The sequence below is a fragment of the Schistocerca serialis genome, chromosome 2 (genome assembly GCF_023864345.2).
Source record: "Schistocerca serialis cubense isolate TAMUIC-IGC-003099 chromosome 2, iqSchSeri2.2, whole genome shotgun sequence".
Taxonomy (NCBI): domain Eukaryota; kingdom Metazoa; phylum Arthropoda; class Insecta; order Orthoptera; family Acrididae; genus Schistocerca; species Schistocerca serialis.
Genome location: NC_064639.1, coordinates 1,151,122,073 through 1,151,142,499, shown reverse-complemented (window position 1 = coordinate 1,151,142,499; position 20,427 = coordinate 1,151,122,073). Strand labels below are relative to the sequence as shown.

Below are 20,427 nucleotides of genomic sequence, written 5' to 3'. Positions count from 1 at the left end.
TCGCCGATACCCCAGGAGCAACAGTGTCCCTAATTTGCTGGGAAGTGGCGGTGTGGTACCCTACGGCACTGCGTAGGATCCTACGGTCTTGGCGTGCATCCGTGCGTCGCTGCGGTCCGGTCCCAGGTCGACGGGCACGTGCACCTTCCGCCGACCACTGGCGACAACATCGATGTACTGTGGAGAGCTCACGCCCCACGTGTTGAGCAATTCGGCGGTACGTCCATCCGGCCTCCCGCATGCCCACTATACGCCCTCGCTCAAAGTCCGTCAACTGCACATACGGTTCACGTCCACGCTGTCGCGGCATGCTACCAGTGTTAAAGACTGCGATGGAGCTCCGTATGCCACGGCAAACTGGCTGACACTGACGGCGGCGGTGCACAAATGCTGCGCAGTTAGCGCCATTCGACGGCCAACACCGCGGTTCCTGGTGTGTCCGCTGTGCCGTGCGTGTGATCATTGCTTGTACAGCCCTCTCGCAGTGTCCGGAGCAAGTATGGTGGGTCTGACACACCGGTGTCAATGTGTTCTTTTTTCCATTTCCAGGAGTGTAGTCCTGCATGATTTTCCATTTTCCCTGTAACTGTTCCTCCTTTGTCATGTTGCGCTTTCTGATAGTCTCGTAATTTTCTGCTTTTCTCTGTTTTCTATTTTCGATGCTAAATTAAAATGTTTATATGAATTCATAAGGCTCGAGATATTTTGCTACTGCAGTGTGAGTGAGAAGAATTAATTATGGTAATTTATTAATAATAGTATTATCATGTAGATAGAATGCAGTGCAGTATGAAGGTGCAAAATTAAGTATGCTTTTTGGAGGACAGAAAGACGGGAATTGTTACCAGCTGTTTGGCTACTAAAGTGGAGTCCTGTCGCCCCGCCAATCTGCAAAACATGTTAGTGTTTCTTTAAGCCACTCACAATCCCAACCCCTAGCAACGTGGATCTTTCTTCCAGGTGTAAGACCTGCTCAGCCCACCCCTCCATCATTTCCTATCCCATTTTTGTCACAGTCTTATCCTACTGCAGCAAAGGCCAGGCCACGTATCACGGTAGCTGTGTGATAGACCAGCTCTGTCGCAATCAATGCACAACCTTTTATATGAGCATGACTACCAAGCATAAGTCCATCAAGATGAATGGCCATGGCCAAACTGTGTGCAAGAGCAAAGTGCACTACCCGTTGGAACAGCATGCAGAAGGACAGAAAATTAATGACGATAACGTATTAATAATACTATGTTCATGTTGATAGAATGCAGTGCAGAGTAAATGAGTAAAATTAAGAATGCTTTTGGGAGTTCAGGATATGTATGGTACAGGAGGACTCGAATTACTGACAGCTTACCCAGCACAGACGGCTGCTGCAGCCACTTTCGGGTCATGACATTCTCTGGCTGAGAAGGCAGCGAGTCGTTCTCCCACTTCCAGAGGACACGCTGTGGCAGCTGTCTGAATACCTGCAGAATATCCTGGATCATCTCAGGTGGGAGGTTAGTACTTTTCACGTTCGAACCGAGGCTGAAGTAGATCACACCATGCTCTGCTCCATCCAGGAACTTCTGGATATCCTACGATAAACAAGACCATTAAAAAATATGATATATTTCTTTAATTTTCTAAACGTTTCCGATAGGAAAAATTATCCGGTGAACTTATTTATATTCTACAATTTTATCTCCATTATATGAGTGCTTGGTGTTTGTAGTTTCAGGCATGTCAGAAAGAAGAGGCATCGCGTTGAAACCGTAGGTTTGACACCTATTGTGTATATATAAGGTGGAGAGTGGCGAAAGGAAAAGGGAAGGGAAGGAATTATTGATGCCAGCTGCATCAGAAGTTTATGTGGGAATCAGTGCGTGTCCGAAAGAACACACACCATACATTCATCCAACTAATTCCCCTAGATTGTCCATGAATCCACCACCTTCCAGTACAGACACACAGCTATGTTCGACCTCCTGTGGCAACCACAAAGTAGTGAGCATGGAGGACATGGACAGCGACTGAGAATACACTACACGATCAAATGTATGTGGACGCCTGGCTGATAATGACATACAAGTTTGTTGTGCCCTCCATCGGTAATGCTGAAATTCGAAATGGTATTGGCCCACCCTTGGCCTTGACGGCAGCTTCCACTCCCGCAGGTATAGGGTCAATCAGGTGCTGGAAGCTTTCTTGGGGAATGGCAGCCCATTCTTCATGGAGTGCTGCACTGAGGAGAGGTATCGATGTCGGTCGGCGAGGCCTGGCACGAAGTCGGCGTCCAAAACATCCACAAGGTGTTCTATAGGATTCAGGTCAGGACTCTGTAAAGGCCAGTCCATTACAGGGATGTTATTGTCGTGTAACCACTCCGCCACAGGCCGTGCATTATCAGCAGGTGCTCGACAATGTTGACAGATGCAATTGCCATCCCCGAACTGCTCTTCAACTGCAAGAAGATACTTAAAACATCAATGTAGGCCTGTGCTGTGATAGTGCCACTCAAAACAACAAGCCCCTCCGTGAGAAACACGACCACACTACACCACCACAACCTCCGAATTTTACTGTTGGCACTACACACGCTGACAGATGATTTTCACTGGGCATTCGCCAATCCCACACCCTGCCATCCGATCGCCACATTGTGTACCGTCATTCGTCACTCCATATAACGTTTTTCCACTGTTCTGTCATCCAATGTTTACGTTCCTTACACCAAGCGTGGCGTCGTTTGGCATTTACAGGCGTGATGTGTGGCTTATGAGCAGCCGCTCGACCATGAAATCTAAGCTTTCTCACCTCCTGCCTAACTGCCGTAGTATTTGCAGAGTATCCTGATGCAGTTTGGAATTCCTGTGTGATGGTCTGGATAGATTTGTGCCTGTTACACATTACCTCCCTCGTCAACTGTCGGCGATCTCTGTCAGTCAACAGTCTCTGTCATTCTTTTGTGCTGTACGTGTCGCTTCACGCTTCCACTTCACTATCACATCGGAAAAAGTGGACGTAGGGATGTTTAGGAGTGTGCAAATCTCGCTTACAGACGTGCTATACAAGTGACACGCAATCACTTGACCATGTTCGAAGTCTGTGAGTTCCGCGGAGCGCCCCATTCTGGTCTCTCACGACGTCTATTGTCTACCCAGGTCGTTGATACGTAGTACCTGGCAGTAGGTGGCAGCACAATGCACCTCACATGAAAAACGTATGTTTTTGGGGGTGTCCGGATACTTTTGATCACATAGTGCAGGTGTTCGTTGTGAGCAAGGGTCAGCCGGGGAGGCGTACCTAGGTAGTGCACGCAATTCTGATTAACACTATGTCCGGATGGCGGAGTGGTTAACCAAACTGCATAATCAGCAGGAGATCCCGGTGTACAGGATGGCAGCCAGTCAAGGAGTATTCTAGGGAATTGGTGTAAAAAATTTATTTCAAAGACCCAGTGGAATCTTTACAAGTTTTCTCCCAGAGTAATTCACGCCGTGTCTACGTGACACAAGTCGCTTGTCTTTCAGAACCGAGGCAGTTCTGTCCAGTTGAAGCTGCTGACAGGAGACGTCCTGAGCCCTCTGCTGAAACTGCTATCGAATTCGCACCATTGGTTTTAGCCAATAGCGGGCACGGGATACCAATGACGTTTGTGGACGCTGGAGTGTTCTGCGGAGCTGAACACAGTTGCTTCTCTCTCTTGTAATGCAGTCCTCGAGCAGAAGAGACGTCCTTTTGGAAGGCAGAGCCTCTGGCTCCGCTTTTCACGACCGGCCACGAACATAAGTTAACATGAAGCGCTTCCCATTCCGTTGCCCAATTTTATTAATAGTTCGATTCGAACGGGTAAAGGTCCGTTGACAAATGCAGCTGTGTTTAGACGATAGACCCCATATTGGCCGACCGAGCTCAAGGCGTAATGCTGCTGAGACAGTTCAGGACGAATTGGAGACTGTAGCAGGTTTGTCTATGCATGGGGAAGTCAGCGCTCGTGCAGTCGCACGTCGCACCGGCATTCCATACACTACTGTTTGGTTGGCACTGAGGCATACCCTCCGATGCTATCCATACAAAAGCCATCAGCATCATGAACTGTTACCTGGAGATTTAGTGAAGCGGAGGGCATTTGCGGTGTGGGCATCTCAAAAGATGGTGGTAGATGATGATTGGTTGAGTAACGTGTTGTGGACCGAAGAAGCTCAATTCACCCTCCGAGTGTCTATTAACGCCCACAACTGCAGAATTTGGGCTACCTAAAATCCTAGAACTGTCGTGGAAACTCCATTGCACGATGAGGAAGTCACGGTATGGGTTGGGTTTACCACATCTACCGTTATCGGGCCTTTTTTCTTCGAGGAAATCCGTGATTCTAGTTTTGTAACTGCTACCGTGACGGGTGAGACGTACGCCGATATGTTACAGAATCGCATCATCCCCAGCCTTGGTGATAATCACCTGCTGGAACGTACGATGTTTATGCAGGATGGCGCTCCACCCCATATTGCTAGACGCGTGAAAGATCTCTTGCGCGCGTCGTTTGGTGATGATCGTGTGCTCAGCCGCCACTTCCGTCATGCTTGGCCTCCCATGTCCCCAGACCTCAGTCGGTGTGACTATTGGCTTTGGCGGTACCTGAAGTCGCAAGTGTATCGTGATCGACCGACATCTCTAGGGATGCTGAAAGACATCATCCGACGCCAATGCCTCACCATTACTCTGGACATGCTTTACAGTGCTGTACACAACATTATTCCTCGACTACAGCTATTGTTAAGGAATGATGGCGGACATATTCAGCATTTCCTGTAAAGAACATCATCTTTGCTTTGTCTTACTTGCTTATGCTAATTATTGCTATTCTGATCAGATGAAGCGCCATCTGTCGGACATTTTTTGAACTTATGTATGTGGTTTTTGTTTTTTGTCCAGCACCATCTGTCAGACATTTTGTGAACTTTTTTTTGTTTATAATAAAACCTCAGTCATACCAAGCATGTGTGTCAATTTGTACCTCTCTATCTACGTTATTCCGTGATTTATTCAGTTTTCAAATTTATACTGATTGTTTCATCACCCGGTATATCCTCGTCATTGTACTTAATTTTCTGTTTTGTCATTTAGTGGCAGCCCTGGATGCCCACAATCAAATCCTGGCCGCTCGACATACTGCACACTGCCGCCACGAGGCATATTTAACGACCTTCTCCCCCTTCCCTGCCATTTTATACATTAACATTAGTGTCACAAGTTTCTCTCCCCATCCCCAAACCACGAACTCTTTTACAGTTGGTGTCAGAACTAGGATGCAACAATTATATCCCCCTTTCCCGGCATGTACTCTTTTACACCGGGTTCTCTTTCTTTTCCTTTCTCCTTCTGCACTTTCCATTTACATAAATTAATCTCTCATTAGCTTTGCAAGCACAAGTAAATAAAAACTTTTTTTATGACTATCAAAGCAAGATATAACTGCTCTTACTCTCTCTCTTTGAGCATTACTTTTTTTTTTTGAGTCATTACTCCTCTGACTGGTTTCATGTGGTAGCATTTGCATCCACATCTTCAAATATTTGCAGGATTTAGTCGAATCTCTGTCTTCCGCTGCAGGTTTTACACTCTACAAATATCTTTACTACCAAAGATGTTATTTCTGACACCTTAAACCAGGTTTGTCGTCCCTTGCTTTCTTTATATTAGTGTTCGCCTTCTGTGGATAACTTCCTCATTTCTTATTAGTCCACCTGATTTTCAAGATACATAAAATGCTTCTATTCTCTTTTGTTCCCTTTCTCCCAGTGACCATGATTCACTACTGTACAATGTTGTACTCCAAATGTACATTCTCAGACACTTATTCCTCAAATAAAAGCTTATTTTTGTTGCCAGTAGTCTTCTCTCTGTCAGGAACGCCGTCGTTGCCTGTGCGATCCTGTTTTTATGTCTTCGCTTAGTCTGTGACGGAGTAGAAGTATCCCTGAACCTCGTCTACTTCGTGACCACCAAGTTTCTCGCTATTCTTATTTCTGATACTTCTAATACTTTCACCTTTTTCGCTTTACTCTCAGTCCATATTCCACACTCATTAAACTGTTCATTCCATCCAAAAGTCTGTAATTCTACTTCAATTTCACTAAGGGTAACAATATCATTACCGAATCCTATCGCTAATATCCTTTCAGCTTGAAATTTAATCACACTCTAGAACCTTTTTTTTATATATATTTTCGTCAATTCTTCTTCGATGTAGAGACTGGACAGTATGAGCAAAAGACTACGTCCCTGCCATACACAGATTTTAATATGAGCACTCCATTCCTGGTCTTCCAGTCTTATTGTTCCCTCTTGGTTCTTGTAAATATTGTATGTCACGTCTTTGTCTGTAGCTCACACCTATTTTTCTCAATATTTCACAATTCAAAATACTGCACCATTCCACGTCGTTGAAAACGTTTTCTAGATTCAGAAATCCTATGAACGTATCTTGATTTTTCTTCAGTCTTGCTTCCAGTATCAAGTGCGGAATCAGAACTGCCTCTCTGATGGCTTTACCTTTCCTAAAGCCAAACATTGTCATCTTTTCCATTCTTCTCTATGTCTTCCCATGTCTTCCCATGTCTCCAGTCCTTTTAAAGGTACACCTCCTCTTTCCGTGATTCATGAATATAGTTTTCGCTTTTACCGTCTCAAATTAATTGCAAACATTCATTTACGATAAATAAGGTACGGACTATGAGTATGGATTCACCTTGCTGGAAATTAGTTACGATGACTGTGGAATCCAAGATCATTTTTCTGGGGATGATCAGGGTCGAAATTTATAGTTAATCAAGTGCTGATATAAAATTCAATCTATTCTATGATAATTTATTTGAAAATAGCTTTTCTCATGAAGTAATCGGATGGATATTACACTTCCATGTAATAAACAATAAACCACTAGAGGGATTAAAGTATCTTGTGAATCAAACAGGTAAATTTATCTGTTGGCAAGGACAAGTGAAGATCCTGCAGTAGCCATACTCAAAATTACTAAGGAAAGTCATTTAAAATAAAGGAACCGGCATATTATGTCAGAAATAAGTAGTTAATACAACTGACTTAAGTCTTTCTGGAACGTAGTTAAACAAGAGATTGGACAAATCGTTTATATAGATAAGTAACAACAAAGGGCCTATACCACTACATTAGGGAACGCCAGAAATCACTTCTGTTTTACTCGAAGACTTTCCGTCAATTACTACGAACTGTGACTTCTCTGACAGGAAATCACAAATCCACTGACATAAGTGATACGATATTCCATAAGCATGCAATTTCACTACGAGCCGCTTGTGTGGTACAGTGTCAAAAGCCTTCCGGAATTCAGAAATACGGAACGATCTGAAACCCCTTGTCAATAGCACTCAACACTTCATGTGAATAAAGAGCTAGTTGTGTTTCACAGTAACGATGTTTTCTACACCCATGTTGACTATGTGTCAATAGACCGTTTTCTTCGAGGTAATTCATAATGTTCTAAAATCCCACTGCATATCGACGTTAACAATATGAGCCTGTAATTTAGTGGATTACTCCTACTACCTTTTTAGAATACTGGTCTGACCTGTGTAACTTTCCAGTCTTTGGGTACGGACCTTTCTTCGAGCGAACGCCGTCTCTAATGACCTCGTTGTCGACGGGACGTCAAACACTAACCACCACCACCACTCGAGCGAACGGTTGTATATGGTCGTTAAGTATGGAGCTAATGCATCAGCTTACTCCGAAAGGAACCTGATCGGTATACAATCCGGACCAGAAGACATGGTTTTATTAAGTGATTGAAGTTGCTTCACTACTCCGAGGATATTTACTTCTACGTTACTCATGTTGGCATCTGTTCTCGATTCGAATTCTGGAATATTTACTTCGTCTTCTTTTGTGAAGGCATTTCGGAAGGCTGTGTTTAGTAACTCTGCTTTGGCAGCACTGCTTTCGATGATATCTCCATTGCTACCTTGCAGAGAAGGCATTGATTGTTTGTTGCCGCTAACATACTTTCCATACAATCAGAATCTCTTTGGATTTTCTGCCAGGTTTTGAAACAAAATTTCGTTGTGGAAACTGTTATAGGCATCTCGCATTAAAGTCCGCGTTAAATTTCGAGCTTCTGTAAAAGATCGCCAATCTTGGGGATTTTGCATCTGTTTAAATTTGGCATGTTTATTTCGTTGTTTCTGCAACAGTGTTCTGACCCGTTTTGTGTACCAAGGAGGATCAGCACCGTTTTTGGTTAATTTGTTTGGCATAAATCTCTCAATTGCTGCCGATACTATTTCTTTGAATTTAAGCCTCATCTGGTCTACACTTACATTATTAATTTGGAATGAGGGGAGATCTTCTCTCAGGAAGGCGTAAAGTGAATTTTTTATTTGCCATTTTGAATAGGTATACTTTTCGCTTATTTTTCGAGGATTTGGGGATTTCAATATTCAATTTGGCTACGACAACCATGTGTTCACTAATCCGTGAATCCCTTTTGATGCTCGTTATTAACTCAGGATTATCTGTTGCTAAGAGGTCAAGTGTGTTTTCACAGCCATTTACTATTCGCGTGGGCTCGTGAACTAACTGCTCGAAATAATTTTCAGAGAATGCGTTTTGTCGCCATCGGCTGATACTCGTATCCGAGTTTTCATTTCTCTCTAGAGATTTCCTTTGTCACGGTTCAGGCGTGGAAATCTCTTTGACGGTTTAGTAGTCCAGTCCTAGCGTGGAACACGCGACCACAGAGATGACAGATGATGGAAGGTGGAGGACGTGGCGGGGCCCCAAAGCGCCAATAGATGAATGTTGGTCACTTTCAACATCTTCTATAGTCAGGTTAGTCCTATGTGTCCGTTGCTCTGCTGTATTTCTTTGTCCTGAAACTGTATTCTCCAGATCACTGTCTTTTTTTTTTTTTGTGTATCTGGAGTACCTGGTGGAGTGACTTTCTCATGTGAGGCCCTTTCGATGCAATGGCACACTGAAACAATTTGCTGCAATAGTCTAGGCAATTAAACTTCGTTTCTCCTTCACTCTTACTCCTGTTCTACTTCTTGTCAGTCGAACTGACGCCGCCTACCAATCGGTGTGCTGTCGGCATCCATGTCCACAGTACTGCAGCCGAGTTTGCAAAATGACTTTGGCTCGAGGAATTCATTGCAATTAAAAATCTCCTATAAATTTTGACAACCTGATTATTGCTACTTTCGATTTGTGGTCACACACAGTAACTCGATTCATTTAGCTTTTGTATTCTGATTGTAAGCGAATCTTAAGGTTTGTGAAGTTACCTATTTTAGGACGTAATTGTATTTCAGTGTTGATGAACAAGCTTCAGTAAGCACTTGACTGTCTGTAAAAGGTATTTTTTTTACCAAATTTCTAACAAGTTTTGTGTCCAAACAATTATTTTTTGAGACTTCTTTTGTTTTTCCGTCACTGCGTGTTTAACATCACGCCCTGCTGTAGGCGATGTCATGCTGTCTTTCCCTGTTTAACTTTACCACACAACATATAAATTTTGCAGATTCAGCACACTGCTATTATCACCTTTATATTATGTGATTTTCATCATTCACAGGTAATTTATGGAACTGCAAACTACTCAGTTATCACTTTCTAGCGATCATCTCTTAACAAATGGTCACTTAATAGTTTTCTTTTTTGTATGCAGGTCTTCTGTTATTTTTGGTCTTCAGGCTTGCGCCAAGGTGTTATGAACCACACATGCTACACACATATATGAATGCTAAACATTCCTATAAGGGAGTGACGCATTCAAAGTAAGGCGAGTTCGACAGTCCGGCCTGCTGCAGGGTTAGAGACATCAGGTGATTCAAAGAAACGGCGCCTCCGGTCCCTGCCAACATCAAGCACTCGTCTTTGATTTCGCTTGATACTCAGCGCCTGCCCACATCCTCTACTCTGTTAAAGGTGCAGCAGTGCATTCCAATCTCGGTCGTCTGCTTTATAAGAGTTCCAATATGATGACACATGATCCGAGACTTTCATCTTTTCTAATTGTATTTTATGTTGGTTATTCAAGCCACAGTCGGCTTCACAAGTACCGTTTGTTTCAAATATCGGGAAGACACGTCAGTTGTTAAAGAAGTCTTGTATGCCAGATTAAGTGGTGAACAAATGAACTGCCATGAGCCGCCACCTTGCAGGCTTTACGGTTTGCCGAAGACACACAAAGAAGGCGTCGATTTTAGGGCCGTTGTTAATGCAACTGCATCACCCACCTACAGACTGTCAAAACATCTCGCTCAGTTATCAGCATCCAAACGTGGACGCTGTGAAAACTACGTTGTTAACTGGCAGTCATTCATTGAGGCCCTCAGGAAAATTAAGGTACACCAAAATGACATTAAGTTAACCTAGAAGAGCTGTTACTTTTTACATGGGTACCACTATAAGACAAGATCTTTTAGCCCAACAATTCTCACTTGGGATCGTTCACTGGCTCTGCGACAAATTAATGACCTTTCCATACAGTGACGAATGTTAGATGATGGATGGGACAATGAGGGCATCAGCATTGCTTCTGTCATCGTCAACTTCTTCGTGGAGCGCTTTGAGGAGCAAGTTCTGAATTCTGTGATGTTGCATGCAACTTGATTCCTATGGTACCCTGATATGGCCTCGCCGTGAAAATGTACTGCATCACTTGGTCGATCATATGAACAGTGTCAAACCGAAAATTAAATTTGCTGTCGAGACGGAGGGCAGGAATCCGTTCTTGGACGCTTTAGCTGAATAAAAGCCTGGAGGCTAGCTTGATAATTCAGCGTACAGGAAACCAACGCAAGACCATTACTTGAAAGCAAATAGTTTTCACCATAGAATTAAATTTTCACTCTACAGCGGATTGTGCGCTGATATGAAACTTCCTGGCGCCGGCCGGTGTGGCCGTGCGGTTCTAGGCGCTTCAGTCTGGAACCGCGTGACCGCTATGGTCGCAGGTTCGAATCGTGCCTAGGGCATGGATGTGTGTGATGTCCTTACGTTAGTTAGGTTTAAGTAGTTCTACGTTCTAGGCGACTGATGACCTCCGACGTTAAGTCGCATAGTGCTCAGAGCCATTTGAACCACAGCCTGGGGGATGTTTCTAGAATGAAATTTACACCCTACAGCGGAGTGTGCGCTGATATGAAACTTCCTGGAAGATTAAAACTGTGTGCTGGACCGAGACTCACACTCGAGACCTTTGCCTTTCGCGGACAAGTTTCAGTTTTCACCATCCTGTGCACAACACAGCAGCATCAGAACGTTAGTACACATGGCGAAAATTATTTCTAGCGACATCTCCAGTCTGAATTGCAGCGTTTGAGAGGCTTGTCCAAGGAAAATGATTGCAGCGAGGGAGATACTGTAAAAGCTTTTAGGTGCCAGCGACGAAAGATGCCTCATGAGTGTGAGAAAGAAGCGAAACCGGCTGCTTTCCTCCCATACTGTGTAGTAACGACCAGCAACATAGGACACATGCTGCAGACACATGGACTGAGACCAGTCCCACTTCCAAGAGACGAGATGTGTTCCGTTAAAGACAACGCACATCGAGTTTCCGGTGTGTGTGGTGTCCCCAGTGGATATGGTCGCGTATTCATAGGACACGGTTTTCACACAGTTACTGAGTGATGCACTGAGACCTCACGAGTTGTTAAACAAAGGGAGCTTCAGAAGTCGGGCGTAGCCATGCTCGGAACATGGGCATAAGAAAACTGAAATGACGACAATCTTCCTTGAAGGCGGACCAGATTAGAACAAATTCCACCTGACTTAACAGAGACCAAGGGTGTGTACTTAGAATGGCATGGTGGTGGCTGTTTGATATCGAAAGAAAGCAAAGACTGATATTTGACACTTGTAGGGAGGCGGCAGTGAGAGTTTGAAACTTGGCGCTGAGTCCTTGACTTACCAAACTAGCCTTCTTTCAAATGCGCCGCTTCAGACCTCTCTGGACGTTTCCAGACACTGCTGTTCCATCTACGTAAGCGAAACATCGTGCCAGAACAGCCAGTCCGCGACATTTATTCCTGATGACGATGGAGAAGACAGCTATCGAAAGCTAGACTGTTTTCTGCGAATTGAGGCGGCTTCTACAGCGAGAAGATTATAGTATATTCCTAAAATAGTTCAACTTCAAAATTTTAAAATCACGTACCAAACCGAATAACACTGCTTTCTCCTGCCACAAAACACTGAAAATTTTATATATTTTCAATTAGCTGCAATGATCGTGTAAATGTCATTTCTGTTCACAAACACAACAAAAAACACGTTTGTCTTACTTAGCCTTTTATTCTGAACGCCTTAATGAAACAGTCATCATCATCATCATCATCATCATTTAAGACTGATGATGCCTTTCAGCGTTTAGTCTGGAGCATAGCCCCCTTATAAAATTCCTCCACGATTCCCTATTCAGTGCTAACATTGATGCCTCTTCTGATGTTAAACCTAATACTTCAAAATCATTCTTAACCGAATCCAGGTACCTTCTCCTTGGTCTGCCCCGACTCCTCCTACCCTCTACTCCTGAACCCATGAGTTTTTGGGTAACCTTGCTTCTCCCATGCATGTAACGTGACCCAACCATCTAAGCCTGTTCGCCCTGTCTGCTACATCTATAGAGTTCATTCCCAGTTTTTCTTTGATTTCCTCATTGTGGACACCCTCCTGCCATTGTTCCCATCTACTAGTACCTGCAATCATCCTAGCTACTTTCATATGCGTAACCTCAACCTTGTTGATAAGGTAACCTGAATCCACCTACCTTTCGTTCCCATACAACAAAGTTGGTCGAAAGATTGAACGGTGCACAGATAACTTAGTCTTGGTACTGACTTTCTTCTTGCAGAAGAGAGTAGATCGTAGCTGAACGCTCACTGCATTAGCTTTGCTACACCTCGCTTATAATTTCAGTGGAATTCTCGAGAAACGTGTTCGATGACTGAAAGACTAGACACATTTTACAACTAACACACTATCAGTGTATGAAACGTTCTGGTGTATTAAAAATGAGTGTCGGACTGGAACATGAACCTTGAGTCACAGCTTTCGTGAGCAGTGGTGTAGAGAAGTAGGGTGGAGGTTGTGGCAGAGCTGGTCAGATTGGGACATTGAAGATGGAAGGCAGGAGTGCAGCTTCTAAACTCCGTTCAGAAGGCAGTGTTAAGATTCAAAACAAACATTGCACTTCAGCGTGTAATATTTGTAGCTCTGTGTGTTTTACTTATCCAGCTTACAAATAATCATCGTAACTCACCTCAGATAACGGTTCGACTTCCACCGGTACGTGGATGCCATTGATTTCAATGATGTTCGGCGTCAGTGGCCGTGCGTACTCCAAGGAGAAGTCGTTATTGGTGATGAGGAGGCTGAAGTTGAACTCCGTCTCGTAAACTGGTGGTGGTGCCGCTCCGAAGAATTCTCGCATTACGCTCTCCTGTTCTGGGATTACTCGACAGAACCACATGTAATAGAGCCTTAGATAGAAGTAAGTGTTGTACAGACGTTGCCAGAAGGTCATATGATCAGATAATCCCACCCAGAGATCGGGCAGATAGGCAGGGTTCATGGGACTGCCATACATATGGTATACGGGTGCGAAATTAGTCATCGTCACAAAACCAACCAGAGGAGGCGATCCGACCAAGTGGGCCAGCCCGTAGTAGGCTTGATACTGTAGTCGTTCGATGATCATCAGGTCGAAAGTGGGTTTTCTCCTGCAAAGATATTACGCAAAACAATTCATTTTCAGGTACATAACAGTCAAACCCAACTAAATTTTCATAATTTAAATGTTATATTTAAAAAGCTACATATTTTTTGTAATAATTTTCTAATTACGCTTCCCAAGTGAGCAAAACTATCACAATATTACAGAAGAAAATATTATGAGTGTCTTACGTTCAGTATGAGAATAGATGGCGAGATATGCAGTCAATTGATCAAATGAGCCTTAGCCTAGAAACATCTTGGTTATAAATATGCTATTTCTCAGAGTTAAACTTCTGTGAGAAGAGAAATATGTTAACATCTAGTATAGATTTAAGTGTCAGGAAGTCGTTTCTGAAAGTATTTGTATGGAGTGTAGCCATGTATGGAAGTGAACCATGGACGATAAATAGTTTGGTCAAGAAGAGAATAGAAGCTTTCGAAATGTGGTGCTACAGAAGAATGCTGAAGATTAGATGGGTAGATCACATAACTAATGAGGAGGTATTGAATAGAATTGGGGAAAAGAGGAGTTTGTGGCACAACTTGACAAGAAGAAGAGACCGGTTGGTAGGACATGTTCTGAGGCATCAAGGGATCACAAATTTAGCATTGGAGGGCAGCGTGGAGGGTAAAAATCGTAGAGGGAGACAAGAGATGAATACACAAAGCAGGTTCAGAAGGATGTAAGTTGCAGTAAGTACTGAGAGATGAAGAAGCTTGCACAGGATAGAGTAGCATGGAGGGCTGCGTCAAACCAGTCTCAGGACTGAAGACCATAACAACAACAACAACAACAACAACAAGCTTCTGTGTCAGGTATCCTGACAAATGCCACCACAAGAGTTTCGGAATACCTTTGTGGGCCATGGTCTTTTCATTAAAGCACTTTCGACGTGTAGTAAATTAAAATATTACTAAACTCTTCAACTAACGTATACAGTATAATGTACCGCATACATCACCAACTGCCGTCAACCCTGAATTTGCGTGTCTCCACTAAAGGCATCTAGACACCACCCTGAAGAAGTACGTTGCATTGCACTTTGCTTCGCAAGCCACTGTCAGTACGCTAACTTGTCAGAATATCTAATCTGATATTTTTTTTTGCTTTGAGTCTTCTGACTGGTTTGATGTAGCCCGCCACGAATTTCTCTGCTGTGCCAACCTCTTCATCTCAAAGTAGCACTTGCAACCTACGTTCTCAATTATTTTCTGGACGCATTCCAGTCCCTGACTTCCTCAACAGGTTTTTCCCCCCTGCAGCTTCCTGTAGTACCATTCTCCATCTAATACCATGAAAGTTATTCGCTGTTGACTTAAAAGATGTCCTACCATCCTCTCCATGCTTCTTGTCAGCGTTTTCCGCATATTCCTTTCCTCTCCGATTCTGCTTAGTATCTCATAATTCTTTACCTTTCCAGACCATCTAATTTTCAAAATTCGCCTGTAGCACCACATCCTAAATACTTCGATTCACCCCAGTTCCGGTTTTCCCATAGTCCATGTTTCACTACCATACAACGTTGAGCTCCACACACACATTCTCAGAAATTTCTTCCTCAAGTTAAGGTCTATGTTTGATACCAGTATACTTCTCTTGGCTAGGAATGCCCTTTTTGCCAGTGCTAGTCTTCTTTTGATGTCCGTCCCTGGTTAACTTGCTCCCTAGGTAGTAGAATTCCTTAACTTCATCTACTTCGTAATCATAAATCCTGATGTTAAGTTTCTGGCTGTTTACATGTCTGCTACTTTTCGGTATTGTCGCCTCTCTCCTATTAACTCTCAATCCATATTCTGTTCTCATTAGGCTACCCATTCTGTTCAGCAGATTCAGCAATTCTTCTTCACTTTCACTGAGCATACCAATGACATTTGCGGATCATGACATTGAAATCCTTTTACTCTGAATTTTAATTCCACTCTCGAATCTTTTTTTATTTCCATCACTGCTTCTTACATCTATAGATTTAGTAGTGAAGATGAAGGACTACATCCCTGTCTTATATCCTTTTCAATCCGATCACTTCCTCCTTGATTTTTCCACTCTTATTATTCCCTCTTGGTTTTTGCACACGTATACCTCTCGTCTCTTCCTATAACTTAGCTATATTTTCCTCATCATTTTAATCACCTTGCACCATTTTATACTTTCGAACGCGTTTGCCAAATCGACAAATCCTATGAATGGGTTTGCTTCTTCTTTAGTCTTGCTTCCATTATCGACCGCAACGTCAGAACTGCCTTTAGCTTTCCTAAAGCCATGTTGATCATCATCTAACACAATCCCAATTTTCTTTTCCATTCTTCTGGATATTATTCCTATCAGTCACTTGAAGGCATGAGCTTTTAAGCTGACTGTGCAATAATTTTCGCACTTGTCAAATCTAGTCTTCGAAATTGTGTGGGTGATATTTTTTCGAAAGTCAGATGCATTCTACACGCCAATGTGAATGTTGTTTTTTTAATCACTTCCCTCAATGATTTTAGCAATTTCGATGGAATATAATCCGTCCCTTCTGTCTTATTTGATCTTAAGTCTAGCCAAACTCGTATGAATTCCGATTCTAATACTGCATCTCCTATCTCTTCTAAATAAATTGCTATGTCTCCTATCACATGAGACAAATCTCATCCTTTCCGCTCCCTCCTCGGTAGTTAACAGTGGAATTCCCGTTGCGCTCTTAATGTTACCACACTTGCTTTTAATTTCACCGAAGTTTGTTTTCACTTTCCTATATGCTGAGTCAGTATTTCCGACAGTCGTTTCTTTCTCGATTTCTTCACGTATTTCATGCTGCCTTTATGTCTTAGATTCCCTACACTCTCTATTTATTTCATTTTTAAGTGACTTGTATTTCTGTAGCCCAAAATTTTCCTGAACATTTTTTACTTCCTTCTTTCATCGTTCATTTGAAATATTTCATCTGTTATCTATGGCTTCTTCGCAGTTACCTTCTTTGTACCAATGTTTTTTTCCCCAACATCTGTGATTTCCATTTTTTCATCTTCACCTGGACTGCCTAGTGAGCTAGTCCTTATTGCTGAAGCCATTTCCTTAGAGAACTTCAAGCGTACTGCTGTATTCGACTTCTTTGCGTATTGATTCTTCTTGACTGATCTCTTAAACTTTTGCCTACTACATTGTAATCTGAGCCTATATCCACTCTTCGGTACGCCTTGGAATCCACTATCTGATTTAGGAACGTCTGTCTGACCACGATGTAACATCACTGAAAGCTTCCCATATAACCCGACCTTTTCCAAGTATACCTCCTCCTCTTCTGATTCTGGAACAGAGTATTCGCTATTATCAGTTGAAATTTGTTATAGACCTCAGTTAGTCGCCTCCTCCCTTATTTCTTGTGCCTTGTGTCCCGTAAGACTTCCCGTCACGCCTTCCCCTGCAACTCAATTCCAGTGCCCCGTGAGTATTAGATATTCAGCTCCCATTACGTAGTACATTACCCGTTCATTATCCTCGAATGTGCTTTCTACCTCTTCATCTTCAGCTTAAGAAGTCGGCACGTATACCAGAACCATCGTTGTCGGTGTGGGTGTGCTGTCGATTCTAATGACAATAACCCTGTCATTGAACTGTTTGCAGTAAAACACTCTTTGCCCTATCTTCCTATTCATATCGAACCCTACTTCCGCTGTATCATCTTCTGCTGCGGTTGATAGTATGTTATACTTATCTGACCAGAAATCCTTGTCTTCCTTCCATTTCACTTCATTGACTGAGCCTTTGTATTTCCCTTTTCAGTTTTTCTATCTTCCCCACCACGTTCAAGTTTCTTACATTCCGTGCACCGACACAGAGAACGTCATACTTTCGTTGGTTATTCAGCCTTCTTCTGATGATCACCTGTTTCTTTGCAGTCCCCTCCCAGAGAGCCGAATGGGGGACTATTCCGGATGCTTTTGACAATGGAGAGACTATCATGACACTTTTTCAATTACAGGTCTCATGTCTTGTGGATACACATAACGAATTTTTAATGCAGTGATTCTGACAGCCTTCTACATCCTAATGCTGTTGATCATTGCTGGTTCTCCCACCTTTAGGGTCAGTTTCTCACCCAAAGGTGAGAAATACCCTGAACCTCTGTCCACTCCTCCGGCCTGTTTGGCAGAATTAGGATGACTTCTTATGCCAGTAGTCTTCCGCCGCCAGTTGACGAAAATTTATACGGTGGTGGGGCTCGAACCCAGTATCGAGGACGTTTCAATTATTAACCAAAGGTGCTATGTCTAGACCACTCAGAATATGTTTTGATAGTAGTGCTCAATTTTGGAACAGAATCTACGATCAGCTTAGAGACAGAAGGACCTGACCATCATTTTACAGGACAATGCTGAAGCACGTACAGTGCAAGCTGATACTGATTTGTTTGACTGATGGGGTTGCTAAGTGCTGTACCACCTACTACACTCACCTGACTTAAGCCGTCGTGAGTTCAACTCGATTTCTAAACTGAAGGAAACACTTCACGGCATTCGCTTCAGAACTGCTACAAATTCGTCGGGCAGCAGACCGCGCCGCTCGAACTGTCAACACAACTGGCACTGCTAACAAAAGAACCTCCCCATCGCACCCCCCTCAAATTTAGTTATAAGTTGGCACAGTGGATAGGCCTTGAAAAACTGAACACAGATTAATTGAGAAACAGGAAGAAGTTGTGTGGAACTATGAAAAAAATAAGCAACATGTACAAACTGTGTAGTCCATGCGCAAGATAGGCAACATCAAAGAGAATGTGAGCTAAGGAGCGCCGTGGTCCCGTGGTTAGCGTGAGCAGCTGCGGAGCGACAGGTCCTTGGTTCAAGTCTTCTCTCGAGCGAGAAATCACTTTCTTTGTTTTTGCAAAGTTATGATCTGTCCGTTCGTTCATTGACGTCTCTGTTCACTGTAAGAAGTTTAGTGTCTGTGTTTTGCGACCGCACCGCAAAACCGTGCGGTTTGTAGACGAAAGGACGTGCCTCTCCAATGGGAACCGAAAACATTTGATCGCAAGGTCATAGGTCAACCGATTCCTCCACAGGAAAACACGTCTGATATACTCTATACGACACTGGTGATAGCATGTGCGTCACATGACAGGAATATGTTGTCGACCCACCTAACTTGTACACTTGGCGAATGAGTAAAAAGATTCTTCTACCTTGCCCGATTTAGGTTTTCTTGTGGATGTGATAATCAGTCCCAAAAAAGTGATGCAAACATAAGAGTTTGTCACATAAACTGCAACAAAGGAATGCAACAGTTTCACAGTAGCACAGTTTTCCCTGTGCTCTGCCAAACATATGTTTTTAACGTTTTCAAATTTTTCCGTGTGTAGTCCGTCAAATCCTGCATGTGTCCAAGTAAATCTGAATATGTCCTGAAATTTTGGAGAGCGAAGTTGATTATGGGCAAGTGCCTGAAAATAAAAAATTAAACTTTTCACTCGAGGGAAAACTTGAACCAAGGACCTCTCGCTCCGTAGCTGCTCACGCTAACCACGGGACCACGGCGCTCCTGAGCTCACAGCAACCTTGATGTTAGCTATCTTGCACATGGACTACTCAGTTTGTATATTTTGCTTATTTTTTTCATAGTTCCACACAACTTCTTCCTGTTTTCTCTATTGATCTGTGTTCAGTTTTTCAAGGCCTATCCACTGTGCCAACTTATAACGAAATCTGAGGGGGATGCGATGGGGAGGTTCCCTTGTAAGAGTATCCTACGACTTCCACATCGCTGGCCAGGGGTTATACACAACGCTGGTGACTACTTTGAAAGTGAGTAAAACTTTGAAACACGTACCTATTTTGTACGAGCTGTACATAAGTAGTTGTCACTATTAAAGTTCTAACCCTCGTACAAGCAAATCATTTAATTGAGTTTATTATACTAATTGAATTGACAATACTTAACTTCCGTTTCTACATAATAGGTCGCAAGCAATTGGCGACATGCAAATTAACAATGTCCTTTGATAGCCACAATATCTACGCAAGCCAATTACACAAGTTCATGAGTGACTGCTGTCTTCAGTATCACTGTGGCTCTTCTAGCGCGCCTCTCCTAGTCCTCTCTTCTAGTGCGGCCGTGGCTAGGCGGCGCGTCTCTTTTATTCTGTTCACGTACATGCCGCTCCTGTTGTGGTGACGTCCCAGTCAGCGTGCTATTGGCTGACGTCGTCTCACAACCCTCTCTGCTGTATCGTTCTCGACCTTCGTGTCGGCGCTTGTCGTTACCCCGGAACAATATGTGCGCAGATTGTTTGTAAAGCTAAACCTATGTACAAAGACTTTGTTGGGCATAGGCTTTCTGCCAAAATTGCTGGTAACATGAGTTACCAAAACAGATTCATTGAATTGAACGCTGGCGCAAGTCGGAACAACGTTCGTTTCAAATGTTTACTTGCTGGTTAAATTTGGTAGACAGTTTGTTCATATGTAGAAGGTGTTGGGAGTTTATTTTTGTATATCATTGACGTCGGTTTGCAGTAGAGTTTTGGAGAGTATACTGTATTCAAACATTATGAATCACCTCGAAGGGAACGATCTATTGATACGTAATCAGCATGGTTTCAGAAAACATCGTTCTTGTGCAACGCAGCTAGCTCTTTATTCGCACGAAGTAATGGCCGCTATCGACAGGGGATCTCAAGTTGATTCCGTATTTCTAGATTTCCGGAAAGCTTTTGA

The 20,427-nt window shown here is 43.1% G+C and overlaps 1 protein-coding gene across 6 annotated transcripts in view; it reads right to left on the bottom strand.

Moving 5' to 3' along the window:
* Positions 1-20,427, bottom strand: part of LOC126458609 (UDP-glucosyltransferase 2-like) — a 622,880-nt gene that overhangs the window by 34,344 nt on the left and 568,109 nt on the right. For all 6 annotated transcript variants that reach the window (XM_050095772.1, XM_050095774.1, XM_050095771.1 and 3 more), the window contains 2 exons: positions 13,280-13,739; positions 1,352-1,574 (listed from right to left, as the gene is read on the bottom strand). In XM_050095772.1, coding sequence (XP_049951729.1) covers positions 1,352-1,574; positions 13,280-13,739 — 683 coding nt within the window. The remainder of the gene's footprint in view (positions 1-1,351; positions 1,575-13,279; positions 13,740-20,427) is intronic.